The 25530-nt window shown below is 44.1% G+C and overlaps 1 protein-coding gene across 2 annotated transcripts in view; it reads left to right on the forward strand.

Moving 5' to 3' along the window:
* L (zinc finger protein Lobe) overlaps window positions 1-25530 on the forward strand; it is a 63404-nt gene that overhangs the window by 31938 nt on the left and 5936 nt on the right. Inside the window, exons 1-3 of one of the 2 annotated variants that reach the window (XM_070657543.1) lie at window positions 15518-16373; window positions 19491-19729; window positions 21215-21357. In XM_070657543.1, coding sequence (XP_070513644.1) covers window positions 16277-16373; window positions 19491-19729; window positions 21215-21357 — 479 coding nt within the window. In that variant the 5' untranslated portion in view covers window positions 15518-16276. Of the gene's footprint in view, window positions 1-15517; window positions 16374-19490; window positions 19730-21214; window positions 21358-25530 lie in introns of those variants that run through there. The other variant, XM_070657542.1, reaches the window with a different exon arrangement.

Below are 25530 nucleotides of genomic sequence, written 5' to 3' on the forward strand. Positions count from 1 at the left end.
GCCAGCGACGCGGAGTGATAAACTGAATGGCGATAATACAGGCTCTTCTTAGGTGACGCTGCACCCAATCGACTCGATGACGTCGCGAATGTCGTTAATGATTTCCGATCTCGTCGCTCGATTTGCCCGCGTAATCGTCGGTCCCGGCCGCATGTTTCGCGTCCCTCGTGTACTGTTCCACTCCCTGTCAACCGCTTGATCGTTTTCCGCCCTTGTTGCGACGCGAAACACGGAAAGAGGCGCCCGCCGAGAGAGGAGAAAAAAAAAAAATTCTGCATGTACATTAGCGCATGCGAATCGTCCTATAATTATCCGCTCGTAAAGCAGTAACGGACAACTTGTAACGGAGGGAAGAGGAAGCGCGCGTTATTAAAACTTGGCCTCTCATACATATTCTCCACCTTTCTTCCTCTCTTACTTTCTTTCCGAGGGCGGGCAACGAGTTCGATATAAGAAACCGCGACGACTTGCGAAGCACGCGGAGATGAGCGAGCACGAGATAATCTTGGCACCGCTGAAACTCGTGAGAAAACTGCGTACAACACGTGCTCCGTAAGAAATAGAGAAATTTTCTAATCAAAAATATAACATTGATTTAATACAACCACGATACATCGAAATGTTTTAAATATATCGTTGGCACCTCAATTAATTAATTACCTAATTCGACGTAAAATCCTTCACCGATATCAACTCTTATTTTCAATACTTAACAACAAGAGTATATTAATTTTACTTTTAAATCAGACTCGTGTTCCTTGACGCGTGTGACTTTCCGCTTGATAATGAAAATAAAATATTAACGATCGCGATGAACGAGCTAAATATGGCACGGCGTCAGGGTCTTCGTTTAATCACGGTTGACGAAACTACCGTTTCATCTTCTCGATCATCTTCATTTTCGCAACTTCTCCTTTTTGTCCTGCTGCGCCTACCGCTTCGGTGCATCGCGTTCCTCGCGCGATATCTTTAATATTCCGTTCTCCCTTTCCGACTTTTCCCTTTTTTTTTTTCTTTTTTTTTTCAGAAACCTTCCGATCTTGTTTCACTTCGTTTCTTTGCGTCCAGTGCAATCCTTTTTCTCTTCGACGTTGTCTCCTCGCCTCTTCTTCCTCCTTCTGTATCCTTCCCCTCATCGTCTTCTTCGCTTCACTCGGCTCCTGATCCCTTCTTTCTTGGACTCCCTGTCTCATCGTGCTTCTTTTCTTTTGTTATCACACACGGGCAATACGCGAGTACGAAGACCGCTGCGCGCCAGACTGGACTCAACGTTCCGCATCGTAATTGAAAGAGAACATGATAGATAAGGGCTCGCTTCTCGAACGAGAACACGAAAAAAAGGGTTCACAAAAACTTTATTCTTTAAGTACCGTGCACATCGTAAATTTTCACATTTAAAAAGAAATTCATTAGCGAATTAAAGCAGTATTAAACTCGACGTAGGTGTATCATATTTGCATTATTACTCGAAGCCGAACAAATAATTTTTAATATTGAAATCGTGTACTTTTATAAATCGTATACTTTACATATATACGTGAATTAATATAAACGTAGGAAATTTTTAATGCAACGCTATTAGCATACACGTAAATATAAGAATACGTATAAGAATATAAGAAAATGTCGGACATTTATTTTAATGTATTATTTTTATTTTTTTTACATTTCTCTTTGCCTGTTAAAACAATTTTGTGCTCTACGTTATATTAAGATATTTTTTTTTTTTTATTTGATGCTGCTTTAATTTTAAAACTGTGGTTATTTCGCAATTTACTTTGTGTGGACGGCACCTTAAGGTGAATTTAATCATGACGACAAGATACCAAGTAGAATGTTGCACAGTTGTCACATGCTTGCTATGCTCGAGGATGCGATACGTTTATTTTTTCGTTAACGCGGATTGATCGATCACCGGCCAATACTTTTGTTTGTTACAACGAAACATTTAAGGCTCGGAAAGCCGGCGCGGACTTTGTACCAAACTTCCACGGCACACTACACTACAAGAAAATACGTCTCTCGAGATTTATCGCGGTTTTAAATCATTATCCGAACCTATCTCAGAATTTTGTCGATTCAGAACTACATTACGATTTTCCTGATTTAATCTCGTGTGTCTAAAACTTGTATCATAAATCAAATTGAATGCACGCAAATAAGATTGCACGATAGTTGAAATATCAGTTATTTTATTAATCAAAGACTAACTTTTCGCTTGAATTTTTGTAATATTTGGTTACGATAGACTAACAAAAAAAAAAAAAAAAAAAGAAAGAAAGAGGATGCAACTTTTTGCTTTAGCATGATACTGATCGGTGTTCTTATCTCTCTCGCTCGAATCTATCTCTACCGATTTAGCTTCCAGAATGTATATATTTTTTCCCCACCACCGTCTAACCATTTCTCACCGTGTAAGAACATCCGCGGTAGGTTGTGAAACGTTATGTGAATCGCATGGTCCACGGTGGGAAGACCATTGCGTTAGGCGTCTGTATAGCTAGTCGAAGGGGTGGAAAGTAGATTGGGAGGGACGGGAGGGCAATGGGGTGGCCGGTTACATATAAAGCATAGGTCTCGAAACGAGACCTCGGGGTGCCGTGCCGCGCACCCAAGGGCTCCATGCTGGAAAAACTCAGCTGTTAACTGCTTCAGCCGAGAGGCTGAACCATCGACCTCCACCCTCACCTTGTCCTCCTCCTTACACATGTGTAGCTGCGTATTTGCGCGCACGCATTCGCAAAATAATGGAGCTGAGAGATTTACGAGCGGCAATTTAAATTAATGACACGTAAGAGTCGAATTGCTTTCCCGGGTAAGACTAGAGTTTGTAAAATTTAACGCCGGTAGGTCTTTGCACTTTCCGCGCTGTAATTGTACATTTCGGTTATAATTCAGTGGTCAAATATTAACGGGCGTAGGTGTTATAAAATTTTTTTTAAGAAAAACTAGTGGGCCTCGCGGCATATAGATCGCAGTCGCCGTCATCTTAAAATTTGACGAGTTCGCTCACGGAATTGCCATTAGGTCGCGGCCGGAAATAAGTAACGAGATCGAGCAGAAAGGAGAGTAGAGAGGTGGGACGAAAGGCCAGGGGACCAACAATCGGAAAACAGCGTTGTTGGTGGTCGGCTGTAGCCAACTGGCAGCGGTAGGAGCCGGCGACGCGAAAGTGCCGTTCGAGGATTCCTATTTCCCAGGATCCCACGGCTGCCATACGCGTCCGCCCGCAATACTCCGTCTTTCTCTGCACTGCGGTAATCATAATTACACCTGCGGGTGTCTTCTTATCGCCGCTCGCTCTCGTCCGATCCCTCTCGCTGGCTCGCCGCCGCCGCCATCCTTCGAGGATCCTCGTCCTCCTTTCGTGCGACTGTCCGTCGTTCCGACTTAGTCTGTCGCAAGAAATCTCGGTTCTGAGACAAGAACAGATCCGATTAGAGATGCAAAAGATAAATCGCCAAAGTTTCAATCGCGCTTGATCGATGTAGAATGAAATTATTAATACAATATATTAGTAAATTATTACATATTTAATATTACGTTACATACTTTGTGGAAAAATCGCATTTATCTTATTAATATTTTACCGCCGACTTAAGCGTTGATAAAAAGAAAAAGCAGAGCGCTTCCAGTAAATCGTATTACAGTCCTTTCCCCTTACGGCGGCAATTCAAATTAATCGGGCGCGCACCCTCGCAGAGGAAGACTCGTCTTTTCGTTGTCCATCGAGTCAGTCAACCGCCGAGACAGATTTCCGCGGGTCGGATTCCGAAGGGTCGAGGTTCACCTCCGGCGTGCTTTAAGAGAGATCGGGATCGAAATCCAGCGAAATCGAGTAGAGCGGATCAATGCGCGCTTCGCGGGGTTGAGCGGGCAGCGTTTCTCGGCCAGCGAAACGACGGCTATGCTATACAGGGATCGAGGGGACCAAGGGTGTAGATATAATGCATTGAATTAGACACAAATGCACCCTGGGCGCCAATTGGCCGGGGCTTCCCGCGCTTCGTGCTCCATCTCTCCCTCGAGAGGACCACCGCCTCCTTCCCGGGTATACCGCGGGATGATGCCCGGGCGCGATACCACAAGAGAAGAACTCTCTCTCTCTCTCTCTCTCTCTTTCTTTGTCGTCGCGCCGGCAAATCTTCAGTATCGCGTCACTGGTTCATCGATAACGTAATCCGACGCATTCCGCGTAGCCTACTCCGAAATTTTTCCCTCCGTTTTCTTTAAGACGCATTAAGCGCGACTCCCGACAAAGACATTAATTTACCGTACTATTTAAATATTTCTTCTGCAATTTATATCGCACCAATTTCCGCACGTCTTGTGTAAATCCGTTATGGACGGATACTTTATTCGTTGGAATTTATTTGACGCGTTCCGATGATTCGTACCCTCGCGCTCGTATCTGGATCGTGGTAATACCATCGCTTCCTCGTCTAGGAACGAAGGAATCACGTTGTTCGCCATGTTTTTTCGACGTTTAACCCACAACGCTTATTCACTCGCGGGAGTAGAAACCAGATACTCCAATCATCTTGTCACGGTTTATAGAATCTTGTACAAAGGGTGGACCACAATAAACCGCCCCCTCGCGTTCATAATCCAAGACCTACATTCGTGTAATGACACACGTACATTCGCTCTCACGAAATTCATAACCCGTCGTAGTCATTTTTCTTTATCTTAAATAATAATTATTTTACACGTAAGAAAAAAAAAAAAAAAAAAAAAAGCGAAATTTATCTTGTTTAAAAAGAAAAAAAAATGTGTAAGAGAACCGAGACGTCGTATGCAACGATAAATCTTTTTGCAATTAAATTTAATTCAAGTTTAAATCGCGAAATTGCCTGAGTTATCAATCGTTGCGATTGAATCGTATACGAGCCGGCAGAGTCATCGGTCGATTTGTTCGAACGTCGGCATCTCGTGGGAGGACCTATCCGCCGCACCTACACCGCGCACAGGATCCCACCGTTGTCGTGAAGGGTTCGCCCTTGACAGCATTCATACTTTGTTTTAAAGCCCCTCGCTGGCGAACGTATCGAGTTACACGCGCCACCTAATACCGGGCACATAAAGGGGACAACGCGGATCGCGGGCTCCATCGGTTTAACGTGGACAGGATATCCATTCTATATTATACCGAATCGTCATCTCGCTCTTTCTTCTTCCTTCCTCATTCGTCCTGCGTCTTGCCCCTAACTGCGGTGGTCTCTCCTCACAGAGGGGAATCATCCGGCGAAAAGGGGTGGCCGGGCCCTAAGAAAGGGCGGCGCTGATTTTCGTCCTCGTGCGTGCCTTTGTGAGCGTCCGCTCGCGGGACATCGGATACCGGCCTTTCCGAACAGTAGGCATTAACCGCCGCGAAATGGAGCGAAACGGGCCGATTCGAGGATTCACCGGCATCCCACCGTCCCGGGGAAACTTTAGAACATCCGCCGGAATTATTGATTCTCCTATCTTGCCTAGGCCCCCGCATCTTGGTCACGCTTAATTACTTTAATTGGATCTACCGTGTGCAAGAGCTGCAATTTCGAATTCTCTCGTCATTAATGTTATTTATTATATTATAATATTTATATATATTACGTCGGAATCGAAATTACAGACGGATATTCTCAAAACAGTTTCGTTAATTTACTCGGAAAAGTCGGCCGTCCTAGAAGGCACGTGTCGCGTTTAATTATAATGAAACATCGCTCGGCGTTTCATCGTGATTATAAATTATCACTCACTCGTGCAATCCCACGGGTAGAAGGGTAGCGAGTAGCGGCAGTTTGGGTTTCGGACAGTTTGCCAGGTTCGGGGTTTCGGTTTTCCGAGTCATCGGTCAGTGCTCGATCGTCTGGATTGAGTCTGAGATGAATGTTTCTGCGAGGAGCTCGCGTCAGGAGATACCCGCGGATAATCCACCGGGAGACGATGAAACGCCGACCGTCGTAGACGAATGAGAGAGACTCGGGGATGCGGGAGGGTGCAGAACGGCGTATCCCGGGTCCCGCGGGGCCCGCATCGAGTAAGATTGGCTTCGGGGCTGCGGCCCCGCGGGATTGAGACTCAATTAAACTTTAAGATGATATGCGCCACCCCGCGTCGCCTCCCCTACGTTCTTCAGCAACGTCGTCGCCGCCGCTCCGGCTCGATCTGTCTCATCGAAATCCTGCCGACTTCGTGGTCGTGCAACTACGACTTGAACGAGGAAAATAGCAACGAAGATCGTCGCAGGCCGGCATAATTATCGTTGTCGAGTTTTTAATTTAATTACCTCAGTGATAAGCACCGGCCCGAGTGCGTTATCATCGTTACTGGCTCGCGCGAAACAGCCGTCCAATTCGTTAAAACGGTTTCTGCCGATGTCGTGGCTGATGATGATTTTGACGATTCGATGCGGTTTCCCGAGTCACGGTAAAACGGATAACAGAAGCCACTTTTACCAAAGTGTTTTGCCGCGATCGAGCTATAAATAAAACGAGCGGCGTTACACTCTCTTTTGCTGCACAAAGAATCGTGAAAAGAGACGCGGCTATAAGACTATCGGTTAAAGAGCGCGGAGCGGAGCCGAGCTTCCCACACTCCGGCCACGACCGACCTCAGCCCGCGGAACTTTTCTTGTGTCCTTTGTCTTGTCACCTGATTCTCCTCGCTCTGCTCCCACGGAAAACGTGACGTCGGTACCTCAACACTCGGGACTCGATTCCTCGTTCTAGATACCGCTCCCCTTCTGCAATGCGACATATTATATTATATTCCCGTCTTAATTACTGTGACGAAACTCATCGATGAGACTTATATCATGGTCCACTGGAAAAGAAGCGAATTAAAAAGATCCGTATCATTTTATTTCGGTATTTAAACAGCTTTACGCAATACGTTTGTCACGAAAATGCACCATACGGAAGATACAAATATTAATTAATCGTCTAATTTGCATTCTTATCGTTAGATATTATTACTTGACTTACGGCCATGTATGCAGAGACGAGAACTTTCGAAGTTACGTAACTGATGAAATGTAGCTGATGCGCGATGTTCCGGCTACGTACGGCGATTGTGCGTGACTAAGTGCGGGGGGGAAGTGCGTACGCTTCTTTCTACGTGTGCACGGCTGCCTCGAAATAAATATCTCCGCGGTGTGGCTCGTGACAATGACGCGACAGTTAGCATGGTACCACCGGTCAGCGGGAGATCCCATAGCTCCTGCGGGGGTCCAGCACGAAGCGAGGCCTAGCACCGTTGGCTCTCACGCAGATCCTCGCCCTTTTTCCTTTCTCTTTCTCCCTCGTCTCTACCTTTATCTCCCTCTCTTTCTTAGGGTTCTCTGATTAAGTTCAAGAATCAAGGATTCCCCGCCGAGCGACACGGGAGACAGTGTCACCCGCGCTGCCCTCGGCACCCACACCGTCTCCTCTTCTTGTCCTCCGCTCGATTAAAATTCTAATTTAGCATTGGCATAGTAATCCCACTCCAAATTCACGACCGTGGTAAACTTTTTTGTTTTATTAATTAATTTTCTCATTAGTTTTCGAGTTATCTGTATCCCGACCGAATTAATTTGAAAAGCACGCCTCGCAGCTCGAGAGATTTCTCCTAGGTGCAATCTTTGATAAAAGATCAAAGTACGAGAGAAAGAATATAGATAGGAGATTCGTATAAAGGTATAGGAAGGTAAGAGACACGCAACGTAAGGAACGAAGAGAGCGCGATGAGAAAGACGCGAATAGCAGGTCCGGGGAGATTAAGATGTCACGCGTGTATACCGAGGGACAAATTCGCCGAGCCAGGGAATACGTGCCGCGGCAGGAGAACCTGAAGAACCTGCTGCGCTCGTGCCGCCTCCGGCTCACACACCACGAAACCCCAACATCCGAGACGAAAACTCTCCGCGGAGCTCTATCGGAATTTTGCATTTTTCCTCGCCGATTTGCGCGCAGACAAGCTCCCGTAATTACAGATTTCAACTTTTTTCCTTCTTGGTAGATTCAATAAACCACAATGACGGTTCCTGAAAATCGCAGAGAATCGTCAAGCCGAACGATATTCTCGGGTCAAATTTAGAACAGAACGTGGTTATCTATTATAATAACTAAAAATAGTAAAGCTTTAATACAAAACTTAATTGTCGTTCATCTCGACAAGGAGATATCATCGATGGCGTTCTTTCCGACTTTCTCTATTTCTCTCGTTTCTCCCCAGGGTGTTGTCGCTTTCCTTTTTTTTTCCTCGCTTAGCAGCCTCCTTTTTCTTCACCCCTCGCCGCTTTTCTATTTATTTATTCACAGCTCTCCGCGTTCCATCTACCGCCACTCTCTCCGTCTTCGTTTATTAAGCATATGCACGCGCACGCGTTGCTCGAAGGACCGAAGGGCTCTTAATCTTGGCACCATTCCCCGGGGGAGATTGTAATCTGAGATCCAGGTACGCGACGCCTCGGGCACCTACGATGAGGCACCTATCTACCCCTCGTTCTCGCGAGTGTGCCTAACGGGATTCGTCTTTATTCCATTACAGATCGCGCGCTCGCCCCGACAGTCGATCGTTGCGCAATTACTTGATTCCCGCCCGGTTTAATGAAGCTCATTTGTTGAAGCGAAGAATAACTTACTCGTACGCGACATCATCAAATTTTTCACACGATTCATACGTTTGACATATTTTCTTATTTACCCGTCTTTGATCTTTAAAAAGAAATTTGATTAATTGAAAAAGTATATTAAACTCTAACGCATACGAAATTGGTATATTGATTTATAGAACTGTTTTATTGTCGTAATTATCGTAGCGTTTGCTAAAAAGTGCGATTGGATCAAGGACCTTTTTTTTTTTTCTTTATTCGAGGCAAGGGATCAACGGTCATGTTACTCCGTCGTACTATATGTATCTCGAAGCAACAAGTAGTATCGTTCTACATATCCACGACACATTTAAGTCGATGCAATCATCTCGTTAATTTTCAACTTAAGTTTTCATTAAGATGTTTCCATTAAGATCTTTTATTGCTCCTTAAAATAAGGAAAAAATCTAAATGCATAAAAAGCAACACTTATTGTTAACCTTATTTGCAATGATAATTTATCTCGTACGGGATTATCTCGTCGTCAGTAAAATCGTCATCGATTTCATTTCGGACTTTAAAGACAATTTTTGCCACCGTGCGCAATTAGTGTTTGCAACTATTAAATTAAATATAAAGCTGAAAAAGAAAAGTGAAATTCACGAGGAATCTTATACTCTCAATTCGCCAATATTAATTTAATAGCAAATACTGCAAGAACGGATTTATCGTCGGTTCGATCAATCAATTGCTCGCTCGAATTTTTCTACTATCGTTGATCCGTAGAAAAAAAAAAAGTAAAAAACCGAGTACCTCGCGGTTTAGCACTTTCCCGAGTCAGATGAAAGTCTTCTCGCCATGACAGCCCGCCGAACTTTCTTTGCGAAACTTCGATTTCGATATCACGACGGACGTCGCTTTGCAGCGTCTAATTAGAAACAGGCGCGGAACAACTGTCAAGTAAAAACAATTGTCCGTTCAATTCCTCATCCGTTTAACGTACACTTTATCTTTCCGTTCTCGATTTCGTCGATTAAATTTTCTCGCGATATGGAACTTGAATTTTTTTTATAGAAATTTTTTTTTGAACTCTGTTGATGATAAATTATGAAGTCGAATTTTTAATTGCGTGAAAAGTAAAATTGCCGAGCGGGAAACTGAGAGTGATTAACAAAATCTTCGGTCCAGCGATCGCGAGGGAGTGCCTGCAGGTGCACCTTACTCGTGAAATAGATCGTGCGGCTTTGTCAGGTGTCTTCTTACCTGCGATTACGTTTTTGCTTTTTATTCTTTTTTCTTTTTTTCTTTTTTTCCACGGTTTATATTCGTGTACCAAAGCAAGCACTCCGCTTTTGAGGGGACAGGTGAGTTCCAATCTTAATGTACTTCGATAATCGCCGCAATCGATGCGTGACCGAAAGGCACGCGCCGTGATGGATCCACCCTTCGCGATACACAAAACTAAACAATTTTATGCATCGGTGGGTTTATCAATCTCAAATCTATCAATATGATTATATACATTTTACGTCACAAATATTTTAATGGTACTTAATAAAACGCTGAACAAACGTTATATGTATAAAATTAAAATTAAAAAAATTACACTTATTATTTTGAACGTAGATTGATCGGAAAATTATTATTATGAAAGCTGAAAATTTTCTTTAATCGTAACGTTAAAATGTGCAAGGTGTGACCAACGAAATCAAAATGACGACACGCCCGTGTAGTTCGGTTAATGTTGTAGGTGGTTACGGGCGGTGCTAGACGTTTGTTTTTCAACGACGCGTCTGCAAGTCCGTTGCTGAAAGTAAACGGTCCAATGGGCCTTAATGACGAACGGTGGTCGCGTCGAATCCCCCGGGACGGATCCCCGAAGCGGTAAGCTTTGATATCGGGGGCCCCCCTATAACGTATTAAGAACTCACCTGCCCGACCTCTTCGTGGTCGACAATGCCATATGCTTTCGTTTCGGCGAAAAAGAAGTTAGGGATCCCTTAAGGGAGCTGAGATATCGGAAAGATGCGTACGATCGAGCCAAGTGCCCAGCGCGTCTTGGCGGGAGCAAAGAAACGTTTGAAAAAAAAATAAAAGAAAAAAAAAATAAATGAGTTTGTATCACGTACCCCACCGTACGGTCGAATTTACGAACCACGGAAAAGACGCTGAAGAGATCGATTTTCTAGAAATAGCGTCGATTAGTTCTGCCAGAAAAATATATAGATCGGAATTTTTGACGTACAAATAATTTAGAGACGAATGGTATTCCGTCTCGACAAAACAATATAAAAGTTTCATCGACGTTTTAAATTTTTCAGAAATTTTTAGAACGCTATCTCAAACTGGCGTAAGTAGTTTAATAATTAAAGAACTGTATGTATTATGATCAATTTAATTATATACCAAAATTAATTAAGCAATTGACCGCTTAACGTAGATATTTTTAGACAGGTTTGTGAAATAAACGGGAATTTATCGTAAAAGGCAATAATTAAATTATCAGGTTTTGCGGTAGGTACATTAATAAGCGATATGGGCGGTCTATCTGCCAAGAACTCGCTACCGGAATTTTTCAAAGTTGGGAAAATTTAGTCAGCGTCGTGTAAATTCCTCTATTAGACACACCACACGGGAGGTTTTCAGAATGTGCCAGTCATCCTTCAAATATCTTCGTAGGGATCCTCCCAAGAGGATCGTACTGTGACATTATGATACGTAATGAATTCTTAGAGTAACAAAAACGTTTTTTTTTTATTTCCAATTAAATATATATCAAATTAGCATTCTTCAAGTTCATACGCTTATTAACTTAAAAGAAAAATATAATTTAGCAATAATTAAATAACTACTTGATTCGCCCAAATTTTCAAATTACACGTTATCACGTAATGTTTAATGTAAATTAACTCGCCGGAAGGCAACAGCTTCCCATCTTTTATCACTAACTCAAAGTCTTAAGGCCCGACTCGTTAATGCCCTGGTGACTTAAGACTTGAGAACGCGAGGGTGTCTCGCCTATTCTCTACCACCAAGACAAACGGTCGAGGGTGCATCGTCTGAGAGAGCAGAGGCACTTCCGGTCAGCTCACTTCCTACCGGTTGCGTAACTCACTTCAGCCACGGGTCGGAAGTTATTTCAATGAAACGACTTTCAGGTTTAAATTTATCGTTTCTTGCTAGACCAATTATCTCGGTAGCCAAGGGAGCGAAGATAATTAATGAGTCACGGAAAAATCTATTCGAGGACAACATTCATTACCTGAAAATGATTACACTCGAGTCTGATTTTTTATTTCATACATTATAAAAGAAAAAAAAAATTTAAGTAAACGTATCTTAACCTGGAAAACGATAGCTACATCTTCTTACTAAATTTCAAATAAATAAATTCTTTTGGTGGTTTGTTCGACTCGCTCGAGAAAGTCATGAGAGCGTCGGAAACGATGCTCCACTTCCGCGTCTCGCGGATCTTCCACAAGATGCTCGCGTGAGAAAGTCTCAATCTAATAAATTCGTGAAGGAACGTCGCCCGCGTTCTCACAGGCCTTCGTGAATATCGAGGTGCGATTCCTACGGTTTCCGTGTGATCTGTCGACCGCAAATAGCGAAACGGTATTGCGGCGATGCCGCCCTCCCTCCACCACCTTTGCGCGTCCCCGAGATCAGCCAGGAGACGGTCCTCGTTGTGGAACGGCTTATCGCTCGCGAAGACGTATCGAATAAAATAGATTTTGTGTAAGAAGTGGCGAAATTACTGGGCGCCTCTCATCAAGACTTTGACCACAAACCGCAGTCCCGCGCGAAACGAAGCCGCACCTTGGTGCGTCCTACTCCCGTGGCTTAAAAGAGATACTTATTTTTTCATAAAAAAATAACCAAAAATACCGTCGCCGCAATAATAAGATACAACCCTTTTTTCCACATTAATCATTTTGCTCGCTCTAAAGAAAAAAAAAATTATATCATTACAATTATCGCAACAATTGCTACCGTCTTCGTTTTTCGATAAATACTACCTACAACCGCACGAAGCAGTTATTTGTGAATCTGCCAACGAATTGGCGATCAAGAGCGATTCATTGACGAATCTCTCGCATGTGAGCGTCGCCTACCACGCGCGCGGATCGCCGTGGCTGTGAATGAAATCGCGCGTGGCATGTCCCGCGGTGGTGGGAGCCGACGAGCGTGCGTTGCGTAACGTGCGCGTGTGGGAACGCGGCCGTAAGGAGAAAACGCGTGCATCGCATCCACGAGCGAGCGAGCGAGCGAGGACGCCGACGGAACCGAGCGTAGGCGGAGTCGCTCGCAGCATCATCGTCTTCGCTCGCACATGCGCCTTATTAAGGTGCCTCCCACAACGACTTGGTCGCTCGATTTACGGGGAATACGCGTTATCCAAGTCGCGGCGATTATTATCGTTGCCCTTATCGCGCATCCTCATTAGAAAGCCGAATAATCTCTTTTTCTTTTTCTTTCTTTTTTTTTCTTTTTCTTGGCCGATAAACTGCACTTCCGTCGATTCTTCCTTCTCTTGTCTTTTGTGTCGCGAATATTGCTCTTAACGGGACTCGTCGTTAAGGGCGAAAAATCGTGAGATTACAGATATAATCGCAGACAAAAGCGTTATCGTTAGTTTAAAACAACTCGTGCATGCTCGAACGTGCGCGTCTAAGACGGTAGCCTGCAAGTCCGATGTCTCTCTTCTTTTTTTTTTTTTTGGTCTTTTACTATTTTGATTTACAGTTTTACCTCAGTGGGGCAAATCACACGGTTTTCATCTCGAGTCTCGAATGAACTCGTTTGCATGATGCGGTCCACTTCGGCGATAAATTGATCGAGCGATGATACCGCAAATTGTAGAAATTATTAGACCATCGATGAAAAATCTACCTCAAAAACGTCATAAGAAAAATTGCAAGTTAGTTACATTCTCAATAGTAATCTAAAAATATTATATGTATTATTAAATATATTATATAATTAAAAAATTTTTTTTTAAGAGATTTGTAAAGTATAAACGCTTTTAAAATTCTAAGTCGCGTTTTGAAATATTTTTAAGCGGGTTAAAACAATTTCAGTGAAAATATTGAAATAGGATAATTATTTATCGCTGTTTCCAATATTTTTTTTTTTTTTTACCGAGTCAAAAATAAAGCGAATTCTATTCGATACATCAGGGGGAAAATTTTTCGCATAATATTTTGTTTTATTTAAACGCTTTATAATTCAGAAGATTTTCAGATCTCCGAAGTGATGAGGAAATTATTGAGTAGCCTCGACTTATTCTAATATTTGTCAGCGTGGCACGTTAATAAATGATGAACACGTCGCCACGGGAATTATAAGCAAACGTATCGATCGGAGTGGCAGTGGTGGCGAAAAATAAAAGGGAGGGAAAGAAGAAGGGAAAGACGTCGGGGACCACCTAATGCCGCGATCGCAATGGGATAAATAATCGCGATGGGTGGGCGCTGGCGCCTTCCTGAGCGTGGCTTACGAGTTACGGACCGCGCACCTTATGACTCCCCATAGGGTGCCGTGCTCTCCGTCGTTGCGTACCCCATAAGGTGGCACGGAGTTCCAGCCGCGTGTGAGAATCCATTCCACGCGATTTCACAGGACTCACGGGGGGCCTCTCGCCACCGAAATTTGTCGTTTTTACCCTCCCCCCGACCGCCGCCTTTCCTCCATGTTCCACTTCTTCGTGTTTTTGAAAAGTGTTCTTGAAAAGTCTGTCGCGTCAACTCGAACCTTTTTATCAGGAGCGAGTGCTGTTGAAATAAAAAAATTCAACTATGCAAGGTACATCTTTGTGATGCCGTTCAATTTGCCACAAAGTTACATAAAATAATGAAATGTAACATTTAATTAGTAGCCATATAATTGTTTCGAAGTTTAAATATAATTTTGATACATTAATATTCACTTATTTCATTTTATTTAACATTGTGCTAAAACTTGAACGGCAACGCGAGCTATTTTCTCCGCGGAGACTCATTTTCTACGGTGCTAACCGAACAGTAACGGAACTCTTTCGTGGTCGAATACCCCGTTGAAAGTTTCCTGACCGGCGCTTTTGTTGCATTAGCCGCGGGTAACAAGTCCGCCTCGCGTACGAAATCGCCGTGAATTCGACAAGTGAAGAGTTTTGATTGTTCGCGCAAATCGCGACACTGAATGCGAAGAAATGGAACCAGGATAAAAAAACACGGTTTAGAAGCTCCACTGAGCGAGACGGTTAGATTACACGGACGGTATCATTTAACTAAATAGAAGAAATTAATTAATAAAGTTACAATTATACCGCTAAAAAATTTAAAGAAGAGTGAGAACTCTTCGTTGGTTTTATCCTTAATTTTTAGCGTTGTCTTTAAAAAAATAATAATAATGCCTCTCTTTAAAATTCACTTCCTGGGAGCTTTTTCATGAAGTTGTGAAGAAAGGTACCCCATGGGAAACAAAAAGTTTAAATAATATGAGTTTCTAATGTCATATTGATTAAATTGAGACTGAAAAACGACATAAATTTGTCACAAATTAATGAATATGATTTAGGTATACTGAGGCTGCCGATTTTCTCGAGCGCCGTACTCTTCGGGGTTCGCGCGCGTGCGAGGAGAAGGATTCGGTGGAGGAGCCGGTTACGAGAAAGGTTAAATAGGTGTCGGGTGGCGGTGGTTCTCGGAAGGTGGGTGCAAGCCCGCCTACCGTCCAATGCGGTGGCTGGTTTCCCAGAGGATTCCCTGGCCTCTCTCGCACCGCTTTTCACAGCCCCTCTCTTTCCTTCTTCCCGTAGTGGTTTTCTGCCCGGCACCACTTCTCGGCGAAGAACTTGAATTGTCCGTGTACGTCCATGTAGGCATGCATGCGTGCGTTTATGTGTGTGTGCGCGGGCCGCTTTGCATCGCGCGCGATAATAGTCACGGCTGAGACCCCCTTGACGCGCGGCCGCCTCGAGATCACCCGAGAGCCCGAGATACCGGCGCGACCACTGAGGCACTGACGAGGCCCGCAGTTCTCGGAGTATCGCGATCGACGGTGGATCGATTGCCAACTCGCGCGATCCAGGCGGACCCAACCGACAAAGTTGATCGAACGAAGGAACTTGACCAGACGGAGCGCTGTCAAAGGACACGGTACACCTGATTTCAATTTGAAAAAAATTACAAGACAAACAACCGAAAGGCATCGAGAGACACTCTTGTTACTGCATGAAGAACGAGCTGGACCAAGTTGTGAAAATTTCTTGAATAAAAAAAAAAAAAAAGAAACGAGCGCATCTGTGTCTTGAACCTGTGACGTGATTTACGAATTAAATCATTTTAAAGAAGCATCGAAGATAAATAGTGACTGAAGTCGGGATCGTCGAAAGCTGTTTGCACATTGACTTGTGAAGCTATTTAGCTTCGTAACGTTTTAATTGATACGCTTTAATGACCTTTGAATTGGTTTCCTCGTTATTACCGGTCGGATTTGATGTATCGATCTTGTCTACACGACCTTATCTGATCTTCAGAATACTGTGTTGCTCCGAACGAATTTAAATTCATTCTACTCCGAACAACATTAGCAGTCTAAATGTTAATAATAATTTATGACTTTTCATTAACACTTCGGTGACAATAAATCAACTCGATAATTTATTTGAAACACGTGAACTTGTTGTTAATAAGCCAAAAATCGAAGTGAGCACCACGAAGAAAGAAGTAAAGCAAGATGCTCTTCAAAGGCAATAGTTCACGACTGGAATTGCTGATAGGAAAGATTCACGCGCACAAAGAGCCGTCACAGGAAGAGCAACATAAATCTAAAGGTTTGAATGTAATTGCTATTTTGACTTTTTCCTTTCTGCTGCTTTCTCTCATTTTCTCTGTTTTCCTACCTGTATGATGTACGGCTACCTGAGTAATTCTGTAACGACATTTTTCTACCAAGTTCAACTCTACCATTGCGCCTTCTTTATCTCACCTGCAAACGACTTTTTATTTGTCGCTTGAATTTTAGCAGATTTACGAAAGAAAATTTTTACGCAAAATTATTTAATATTAAAATTATTAAAATCGTGGTAAAATCTATAACGGGTACAATAAAATTTTCACCTTTTTAGATTTGAAAGTCAGTCTTCAGATTCATGTTGAATCGTACGAAACAATTTAAAGTAAGCAACTATCTTGCTGTATTAATTTTTTTTTTTTTTCTTTTTCTTTTCGCATTTATTCGTTATATCGCATGTCTCGGTCTGGGATCACCCTGACGTCACGAGCTTCACTACGAAAGGGACAAACACGAGTCGATCATAATCGTTTCATCATCCTCGGCATCGATGCTTCTCACTAGAGGAGAGGAAGGTCACCCTTTCTTCTTTCGCTTCTTGTTTCTGGCCTCTGGCCGCCCTGGCGTCGATCGGGAATCGCTGACTAATCGCACCACGCTAAAGCAGAACACGTGGCGACGTTACACGTGCAGAATCTTAAGTTGATACTAATTCGAGTCACAAGTTAAATATAAATTTTCAAAATTCAGATATAATTAATTAAAAATGTAAATGCGTTTGGAGAACGAGCCGAAAGTACTCATCTCGCTTCGTACTTCCCAGTCGTTTCCGATATACCTTCTCCGAGACTTCTGTGTTCTCGTTCAAGTCGTCTAATTGCCTGTTGTGTGTAAACCGAGGACCGATGTCTGACGAGCCAGCGTGAAATATTATTATTCCCGCGAATCTCTCTGTGATAAATATCCGTCGTCGCGCGGTAAATAACTGATAGCCGCATACGCGCGCCTTCAAGCCACGGCGCGATTGATGGCGATCGCCGAGAACAAGTTGATGCAAAATGACTTTCTGACGAGCGCGCTATTAAACTCCGTCGCCGGTAACAGCGGTGATAATTTTACTTTGTAATTGCGAGTGGACAGCGCGAATATTTAATTCTATAGGCGCGAGACGCCGCTTGGTGCGGAACGCCAATGTCATTGCTCGAAACGTCATCTGAAATCTGAGAGTTCTGTTAAATTTTTTGTCTTTATTTTTTATATTTATTTTTATTTTAAAATATTTTTTTTTTTTTTTTTAATAAGATTTTATGGGAGAAAAAAAAAAGGGAGAAGGCTGCAGAGAACACTTGAATGGTTCGCGCGTCGGCGTAAATCTGCGCTACGCCATTGGCACGGAAATTCGCGCGAGGCACGCGCGATCCAGCATAAGTCACAATTAACGAAGGCGTTAAGTCGGGGACCTATTAATAAGCGTCGTCGAAGCGTTCCTATAAATAGTCCCGGGGGCACGAGGCGACAAGTGCACAGGTCGCCAACGCTAAATACGCCTATTTTCGAGACGATGACACATCGTCGTCGTCGATCGGACACGATCGAATGAATAGTTGTCCCTTCTTCGAGCCACCCCCATGATTTTAATTTTCACCGCCCGGACGGTACCAAGACTAATCGAATATTTTCGTTCAATATCTAAGGACTCCTGTTGCTCAATGTTACATATACATATAACGGTGGGACATTGTACGGTAAATGTATTCGTAGGTCGATCTGCCAAAAGCCCAGAATGACTTTTGTTGCAGCGATCGGTTTCGTTTCTTCACACCTAGACAGTCTTTCTCCAATGTAACATTCAAAGTGACACGGTGGCACGCGTGAATCAGTCGCGGTGCCAACTGGGCGAACGCCTGGTGCTCCGCATGTTGCACAACGCGTACAAGAGCCCCCAGTATCTTTCAGAATATCAACTACGAGGGTTTGAAGCGGTACCTTTATTTTCAGATTCAAAATGCGATTTCCGATTATTAAATCCTCGAGTAATTTGTACCGCACGGGCGTAATTTGCGCGAAGCCGCGAGGCATCGGCATCCTTCTAGGAGAGGAAGAAGACGGCTCATCTCGCGAGGATGGCGCGTGGGTGGAGGATGCGAGTCATTTACGCAGCGTCCACGATCGTCGCACGTATCTTCTGGGTGGCGGTCTTCGTCTCTCTTTCTCGCGCGCGTGGACTGGGATTCCGCAAAATCTCTTAAATCGACTCGTGGGTGTCGATCCATCGCCGCAGCCGGCAGCAAATGAGGAAACGGCCAACTAGCCGAGTCATTTCCACCATTTACGCGCGGCGAGTCTCGTTTCGTCCTCTATCGCCGAGCGTTCTCAGCCTCTCTAGTAGTTCTTATTCCCGGCAATTATAAATTATTTGCGATTAGCCGGCGTGACCGCGGCGGAAGTAGTGGCGCGACACGCTCTCCCTCGGCGACGAGGCGGAGGATAAAGCCGGATTTTCTGTCACGAAGACGCGGGGGCTCCCAATTGACTTGTCTGCGCTTCCCCCTCCACCCCCCGGTTATTCGACGTATCGCGCGCTGAACTCTTCACTTCCGAATCGCTCGTTTAGAAGGTGTTGCTGCAATATTAATTTCCATCACGATAACGTGGAGATTTTATTCGCGCGCGATATGTAAAGTGGCGCATTTAATTAAAAATAATATATTATGCTTGTTTTGCAAAAATTATTTGAATAGATCTAAACGAGATTGGTCGGTCTGAGTAATCTCGAGCTAACAAGGAAGGTGACAATCGCGCCGCGCGTCTTGCATGTTGAACCTGCTGTGGGTTAGCGCGTTTTAAGGTCGCGCAGGACCCGCGATCTTTTCTCAGCCAGTCAAGGCTCGGGGGGTTAATGGTACGAGTTTTACCGTCTGTGCTCGTTACGAGAGAGCGTTGTAAAGGGACGTGTAACATGTAACAGACGAGGTGAGACCAGGCAGATTCGTAATGTCGTTACGCACACGCACCGGCAAGTAAGTCGCCTTGAATACAAAACAGGCACTTCTTCTTGCGTCGCTCTACGAAGTGATTCTGAAGAATCTTTTAAATCTAAGATCGATAATATATACATTGAGGAATTATTGAGATTCTTTTTCTACACTGGTTGCAGAGGCCCTCGGGACCGGAAGTTCCTCCTGGCACAGCGAGGATGGCGGGCCCAACTCGCGCCGCGGCAGAGAGACGCCGTCTTCTTGCGCGACTCCGACGTCGGCGAGCTTTCCGTCGGAGCCCGAGGTCGACGCCGACGTTGGCGTCAATCCCGACGGCAACAACCCCGCCGCACCTTACCCCTGCCAATTTTGCGAAAGGACGTTTCCGCGGTTGAGCTACCTGAAGAAGCATGAACAGGTAAGGGAAACGTAACAAACATTTTATATTATATTTTCTATGTTATATGCTCGCGATTTTTTTTTAACAAATTTGTTTAATTATTTAAAGAATACATTTCTTTTTTTTTTTTCTTGCACGTTTAAATATCTCGTCGATTTGAAACATTATAAGACACGAGGTCAATTGCGTAGAAAAAAGAAAAAAAAAAAAAAAAGTACGAAACTAAAGGAATGGACATTTGTCGAACGAGCATTAGTATGCGCGTCACGCGTATCACAAATAAGATTTCTCTCTTCTCGTGGCGTGTGAGAAAAAGGTCCGAGGTGTGATGCCACGAGGTCGACTAGTGTCCTGACCGTAAGGGACGCGTGGCAAGTCCTCTTCTTTCGGTTTTTCTGTTTTGCGCGACGGTGGCATTAGCTCGCTCTTCCGCGTCCGAGGCCGGCCGGCGCGGGTCATCGTCGGGTCAGAATCTGTAGCGTTGTGCCCATAACAGGTTGTACCGGTTATCAGGTTATTCGTCCAGGTGGTGGCCCGCCCCGTCCCTTTGGCTTCCTCGCTTCTTCTCGCGATGCGAAAGCCCGCCGCTGAATATATATATTATACGCGAGCTGAATCGCGCGCAGATACAACTCCGATAATCGCGAGCCGGGTACCGGAGTCTAGGCAGATAGCTGTCTATTTATGCCACGCACAATGTTGACTTAACTCCACCGGTAATCGCGCGGAGTGATCTCGATCCTTGCGAATCTGTCGTATCGCGAAGCTGACGTTGACAGATCTCGACAAACGGCTGACTTTTCAAGATTCTCAAGATGTCGCGGACTACCAAGATTAAACGTTCCGGAAAGAAGCGGCTGTTAAAAGAAGCAGCTTTCGTAAGATTCAGTCAGCCGCGCGTTAATCAATAAAGTTGTATTGACGGCACAGTTCGGTGCTTCGATTATAATTACGTGTATCAGCCAAGTATTCATTTGTATCTCTATTACGCCCGATTGTCGAACGCGCGGCACGAAACAGTGAAACTTGTCGCCATTGGCGAGCCATCCGGTGGTCCTCCTCGGCCAGCCGAGTGAGAGACCGAGGCGGCGACCGCTTCGCCCATCGTCTAGATCGTCTCTTCAAAGGAGCCGACGGCTCGAAAGTCGACCGACATGGTCTTGTCGTACGTGCCGAGCTTACTTACTTTGTCGCGACCATTTTGTGACCGGAGCAGCGCAAGGAACGCTTCAGCTCCACGAGCGGGAGCACAAAGAAGGTGACCGTATAGGATCATATCGGCCACCGTGATCTGAGTGGGTGACAGAGGGGCGGCCGACGGAGTACCGACATTGCTCTTCTTCTTGCCTCCGTGAAGCCTCGCTTCCTTCTTCTTTAACCCCGGCTCTCTTTCTCTCTCTTTCTTCGAAATTATTATATGTACTAATTTTAATTTTTGTACAAAATTGTACGATCGAGCAAATATTGAATTATAATATTAAATGACAATTGTAATAATTGCAGAGCCACGGCGATCAGATGCCGTATCGATGCAGCTGGTGCAACAGATTATTCAAGCACAAACGTAGTCGCGATCGCCACGTGAAGCTGCACACCGGGGACAGGCGATACCGCTGCTCCAAGTGCGAGGCCGCCTTCTCCAGGAGGTACGTACGAATCTCATCCCCCAAAGTGCTCCGCCATCGACCGCGAAATTTATTCGACGTTTGCATAGGCCGCAAGCCCCAAAACTCGAGTATATCTTTTAACGAACGGTCTATGGATTACGTCATAAAATACACACACGTGCGTACGTACGTAATCAGTAAAGATTATCGAGGTGTAGGTGAATTTCGAATAATCGCGCTGGCGCAGCGATAAACGCAACAGATGGCCGAACGAGGCGCTGCCTCGACGGGGTGCTGCCGGTTGCCGATGTGCCGGGCCCAACGGGGCCCCACCGGCCGATTCCTGGGGACCCCGATCCAACGGATGACAAATGAGTAATGATCACACGACGACCGCGGCCCCAAGTGGCATTAGTCAAGCTTACTCTCTTACGTTGGCTGTTCCTTTCTTCCTTCCTTCCCCGCCCTCCCTTCTCGCCTTTATCCATCGCCTAGCCGTTTGTTTCCCTCTTTCTTGCGCGTGCTGTGCCCCTCATACAGCTTACACTCTCCCACGCGTATCCACGCCACGCACGCTCGGCATTGAATCGTCTTGCGCGCATTGAAATGCTAAGCTGACCCCGCGTGCGAAGCACCTTTTTCTAACTTGACACATGTATATGTACGCGTGTGCGCTCGCGTATACGCGAGCCCCCGCGGGGTCCAAGCGAGCAAACAGGTAGGACGCATAGGTGTTACGGGACAACAGGTAGAACATTAGTCAAGAGCCTCGTTGCTGCTCGTCCGCCTTCACCGGTCGTTAAAGTCGCGCTCGCGACTAGTCGGGAACCCCTTCACCGCCGTTCTCCATCTCCGGCAAGTTAAACTTTACAAGTTTCGTCATTGAATTAACAACGATGTTCAACTATAATTTAATTAAAATTATCCATTTTTTTTTAATAACTATTTTACTGTTATATTTTAATTATGATTGTATTATCAATTAGAATACTCGTTTTGCGTAATGTGAACGTTTAAAGAACAATCATTCTTCTCCACATTTTTTTTTACATCCCGTAAACTTTTTATAATTATTTGCGCTTCTTTCTCTCACGAAAATTGCCGATTACAAACGTCAACGATCTCGCGTCAAGTTCTAACAAGCCTCTGCTCCTCACCTGTCAACCGCTATTACAATCGCGCCGCCAGATCTTTACGCCACATCTCTATTCGTCCTCCCACTTTAACAGTCGGCTTGGGTGACCCAACAAAAGGGTGAAAACCTCCGTGGTTCTCACGCCGAGTATGCAACGCGAGAGAAGATCTGTCAACCCTCGAGCGAGACTTTCGCTCGTGACAGATTGCGGATACGCTGCGATGTATCATTTCAATTGTGTTGTCAGTCTATTCTCTCGTTAATTCGAAGGAGTCTAACAAGACCGATATTAGACAATATATTCAGCTCGACAATTAACATCTACGTAGTTGAATATTATAATAAAGTATTGCCTCTTTTTTTTTTTAAGAACTTTTATTTTTAATAATGTCGTAATTCCGAAAAAAGAAGAAAAAAAAAAGAACTCTCAAAAGGAAATATATATAAAAAGAATATACATTTACTTTGAGCTAGTCTTAAGTCTCTTGTAGAACCAATGTCTTAACTTGTCAAAATCAGATCCGGTTCAAGCGAAGCTAATCGGGGATTCTTACGTGTCTTCTTAACGAGCATCGCCGTGTCTCACGGCGGTGTTTTTATTCTCGCGGAATGCGGCAGCAAGATCGCATTTTATCGGCGGTTTCTCGTAATTCTCATGGTCATCGGCGTCACGAATCGACCCCTCGATGGACAAATGCCCTTTACTTCTTCGCCAACGTGTCTTTTCAGTTGTCGCCGCCTCTGTATTGTCATTTTTTTTTTTTTTTTTTTTTTTTTTGCGTTATTCTAATTTCGGCAGGTAGAGACGTGCTACTTCTAAAAATGTTTGAGTAGTCAAATATTGATACAGTACAGGCCGCGTCGTCCAGATATTAATTGAACACGTAAACGATTTTTTTTTTTACACGAATCTTCACGGTATAAATAAACGTTTTGGGATTAACGCGTCGAGGAATCGTCGCGAATAGGGCGATTCTTTGGGCGAACAAGGGTGGAGTTTAACGGACCATTTATTTCCATTTCCTTTCAGCATCCTGGTCGCGATCTTCTTGTATAATGGCCGCTCGCCATTACATTTCTCACAAATTAGACAGTCAAATTGTGAGAAAAGCTCTGTCGCTAAATAGAAATTCGTTTGTCATTGTAATTGTGGGCACTTCGAGACTTATTTTTCTGTAATTTACGTAAAATCTTGAAGATAATGCCTTATTTTTAAATTAAACTTTAATGCCCTAAATCCTTATGGAACTCTATTTTTAAAATACAATTCCGATAGGTACTGGTGGAGAATCTATTGGAAAAGGGCACTTGAAGCATAATATTAAATAATTCAATCAGTCACTGTGCTTCTCGATATCTTTCCAATCTCGGACAAAGCCAAATGTAATTATTTCAAGTGGGAAAATAAAATCGGTTCGTTCTGGCTGGACTTTTTTTTGCATTTTCTAAATTAATACACACGTAAACGAAATGTAGTACGTGGCATAATAAAAAAAATAAAAGTATATCGCTGTAACTTTCGATTTTGAGTACAAAAAAAAAAAGTAGTAATCGCGAACGGAATTTTTTCGTTTAAGAATGCTGACACGTCATGAACGGAAATCTCCACCGTGTCCAAATGTCATCTCTCATCATCTCTCTCGTCGAAGGTGATACATTGAAGAAGACGCTACGTAAGAGCGGTGTCAAAACAGATATATGTACATGAGTAATATTTAATTCCATCTTGACCGAGACGCGGACTTGATTGTCGGACCATTCTCTGCGCTCTTTCGTCTCTTCGCCAAATAAGCGCGGCGCTTTTGAGTCGTCTTTCGCTCATTCAGTTCTCTCCTTCTTTTCTTTTCCTTTTTTTTTTCTTTTTTTTTATAATTTTTTATCTTTGCCTCTCTTTCTTTTTTACCTCGCGTCATCGGTCGCGGCTGGCCGGTCGCGAAACGATACGCTCGATAATAGGACAGCCCGCGGTTCACCCGGGCGATAATCCTGGTGGCGCATGAATAATTCAGGCGCAAAGTGCAGGAGTAAATTCGCCGTCTGTCTTCGTTTCGGTGTGCCGAGACAGCTCGCTTGACCGTCGCGTGGACCGATCTCACCTTAAACGCTCGCGGACTCGGTTTTCCGCCAGCGACCTGGACCGACACACGCTGCCCGCCGATGAATTATTCATCGGCCAGGTCCACACTCTGCGAAAATCGCCAGAGTTGTTACCTAGAATTCGACCCGCATGTAATACGGAATCTCCACCTCGGCGTTATATTCAGGGCTCATTGGTATAAATAAGTCTTCGTATATCGACGCTCTTTTTGTTACAATTAGTAAAATATTACAATCACGACTAAAATATCATTATGTATTACGGATTTAAGAACTTGTCCGAGAGCCCGGGAAGATTATGAAAATCGTTACTTCAGACCCAACATATCCAGAAAAAAACGCGTTCCTAACGCGGCGGAGCTTTCGTAATTCGTTTCACTCGGTTTTCGTCACGTTGCGTCATTTAACATGCAAAAAAAAAATATATATATATATACAGAATTATTGAAAGTAATTATAGTTCAGAAATATCGGACGTTTTAAAGTAAACTTTGCTATTCCATTATTTTAATACGAAATAACGATTTCCTATGCCGCTCTCGCACGTTTAAATACGGCGGAATCGATGGCGTTTAAAATTCACACGTTAATGTAACTATTTGCCCTCATGGAAACGGCGAGGAACGATTTCAGATAGATTTCCTTCTTAATAGGGCGAGAATTATATATTTACTCCTTCGAACGATGAAAATGTCATCACGCGTTCAATGTGGTCGCCCCCGGTTACGTCGATATTCCTCGAACCTAAGTAATACATTCGGCGTTTCATTAACGAGCTACTTAATTAACGCTCGAGAGAGGAAAATATTTTCAAGCAAGCTGTGACCAGCTGCGTCCGTCCGTCTTCATTAAGTTTATCGCGCTGCGCTTTTAATCGAATTGCCGTCGTTTGAACTCTTCCCCGGGAATTCGAAATCGCCGATCGCATTGCCGATAAATCCGATCTGATATTAAATGCGAATAACTCACGTCGAATTGGC

The sequence above is a fragment of the Cardiocondyla obscurior genome, linkage group LG06 (assembly GCF_019399895.1).
Source record: "Cardiocondyla obscurior isolate alpha-2009 linkage group LG06, Cobs3.1, whole genome shotgun sequence".
In the NCBI taxonomy this organism is placed as follows: domain Eukaryota; kingdom Metazoa; phylum Arthropoda; class Insecta; order Hymenoptera; family Formicidae; genus Cardiocondyla; species Cardiocondyla obscurior.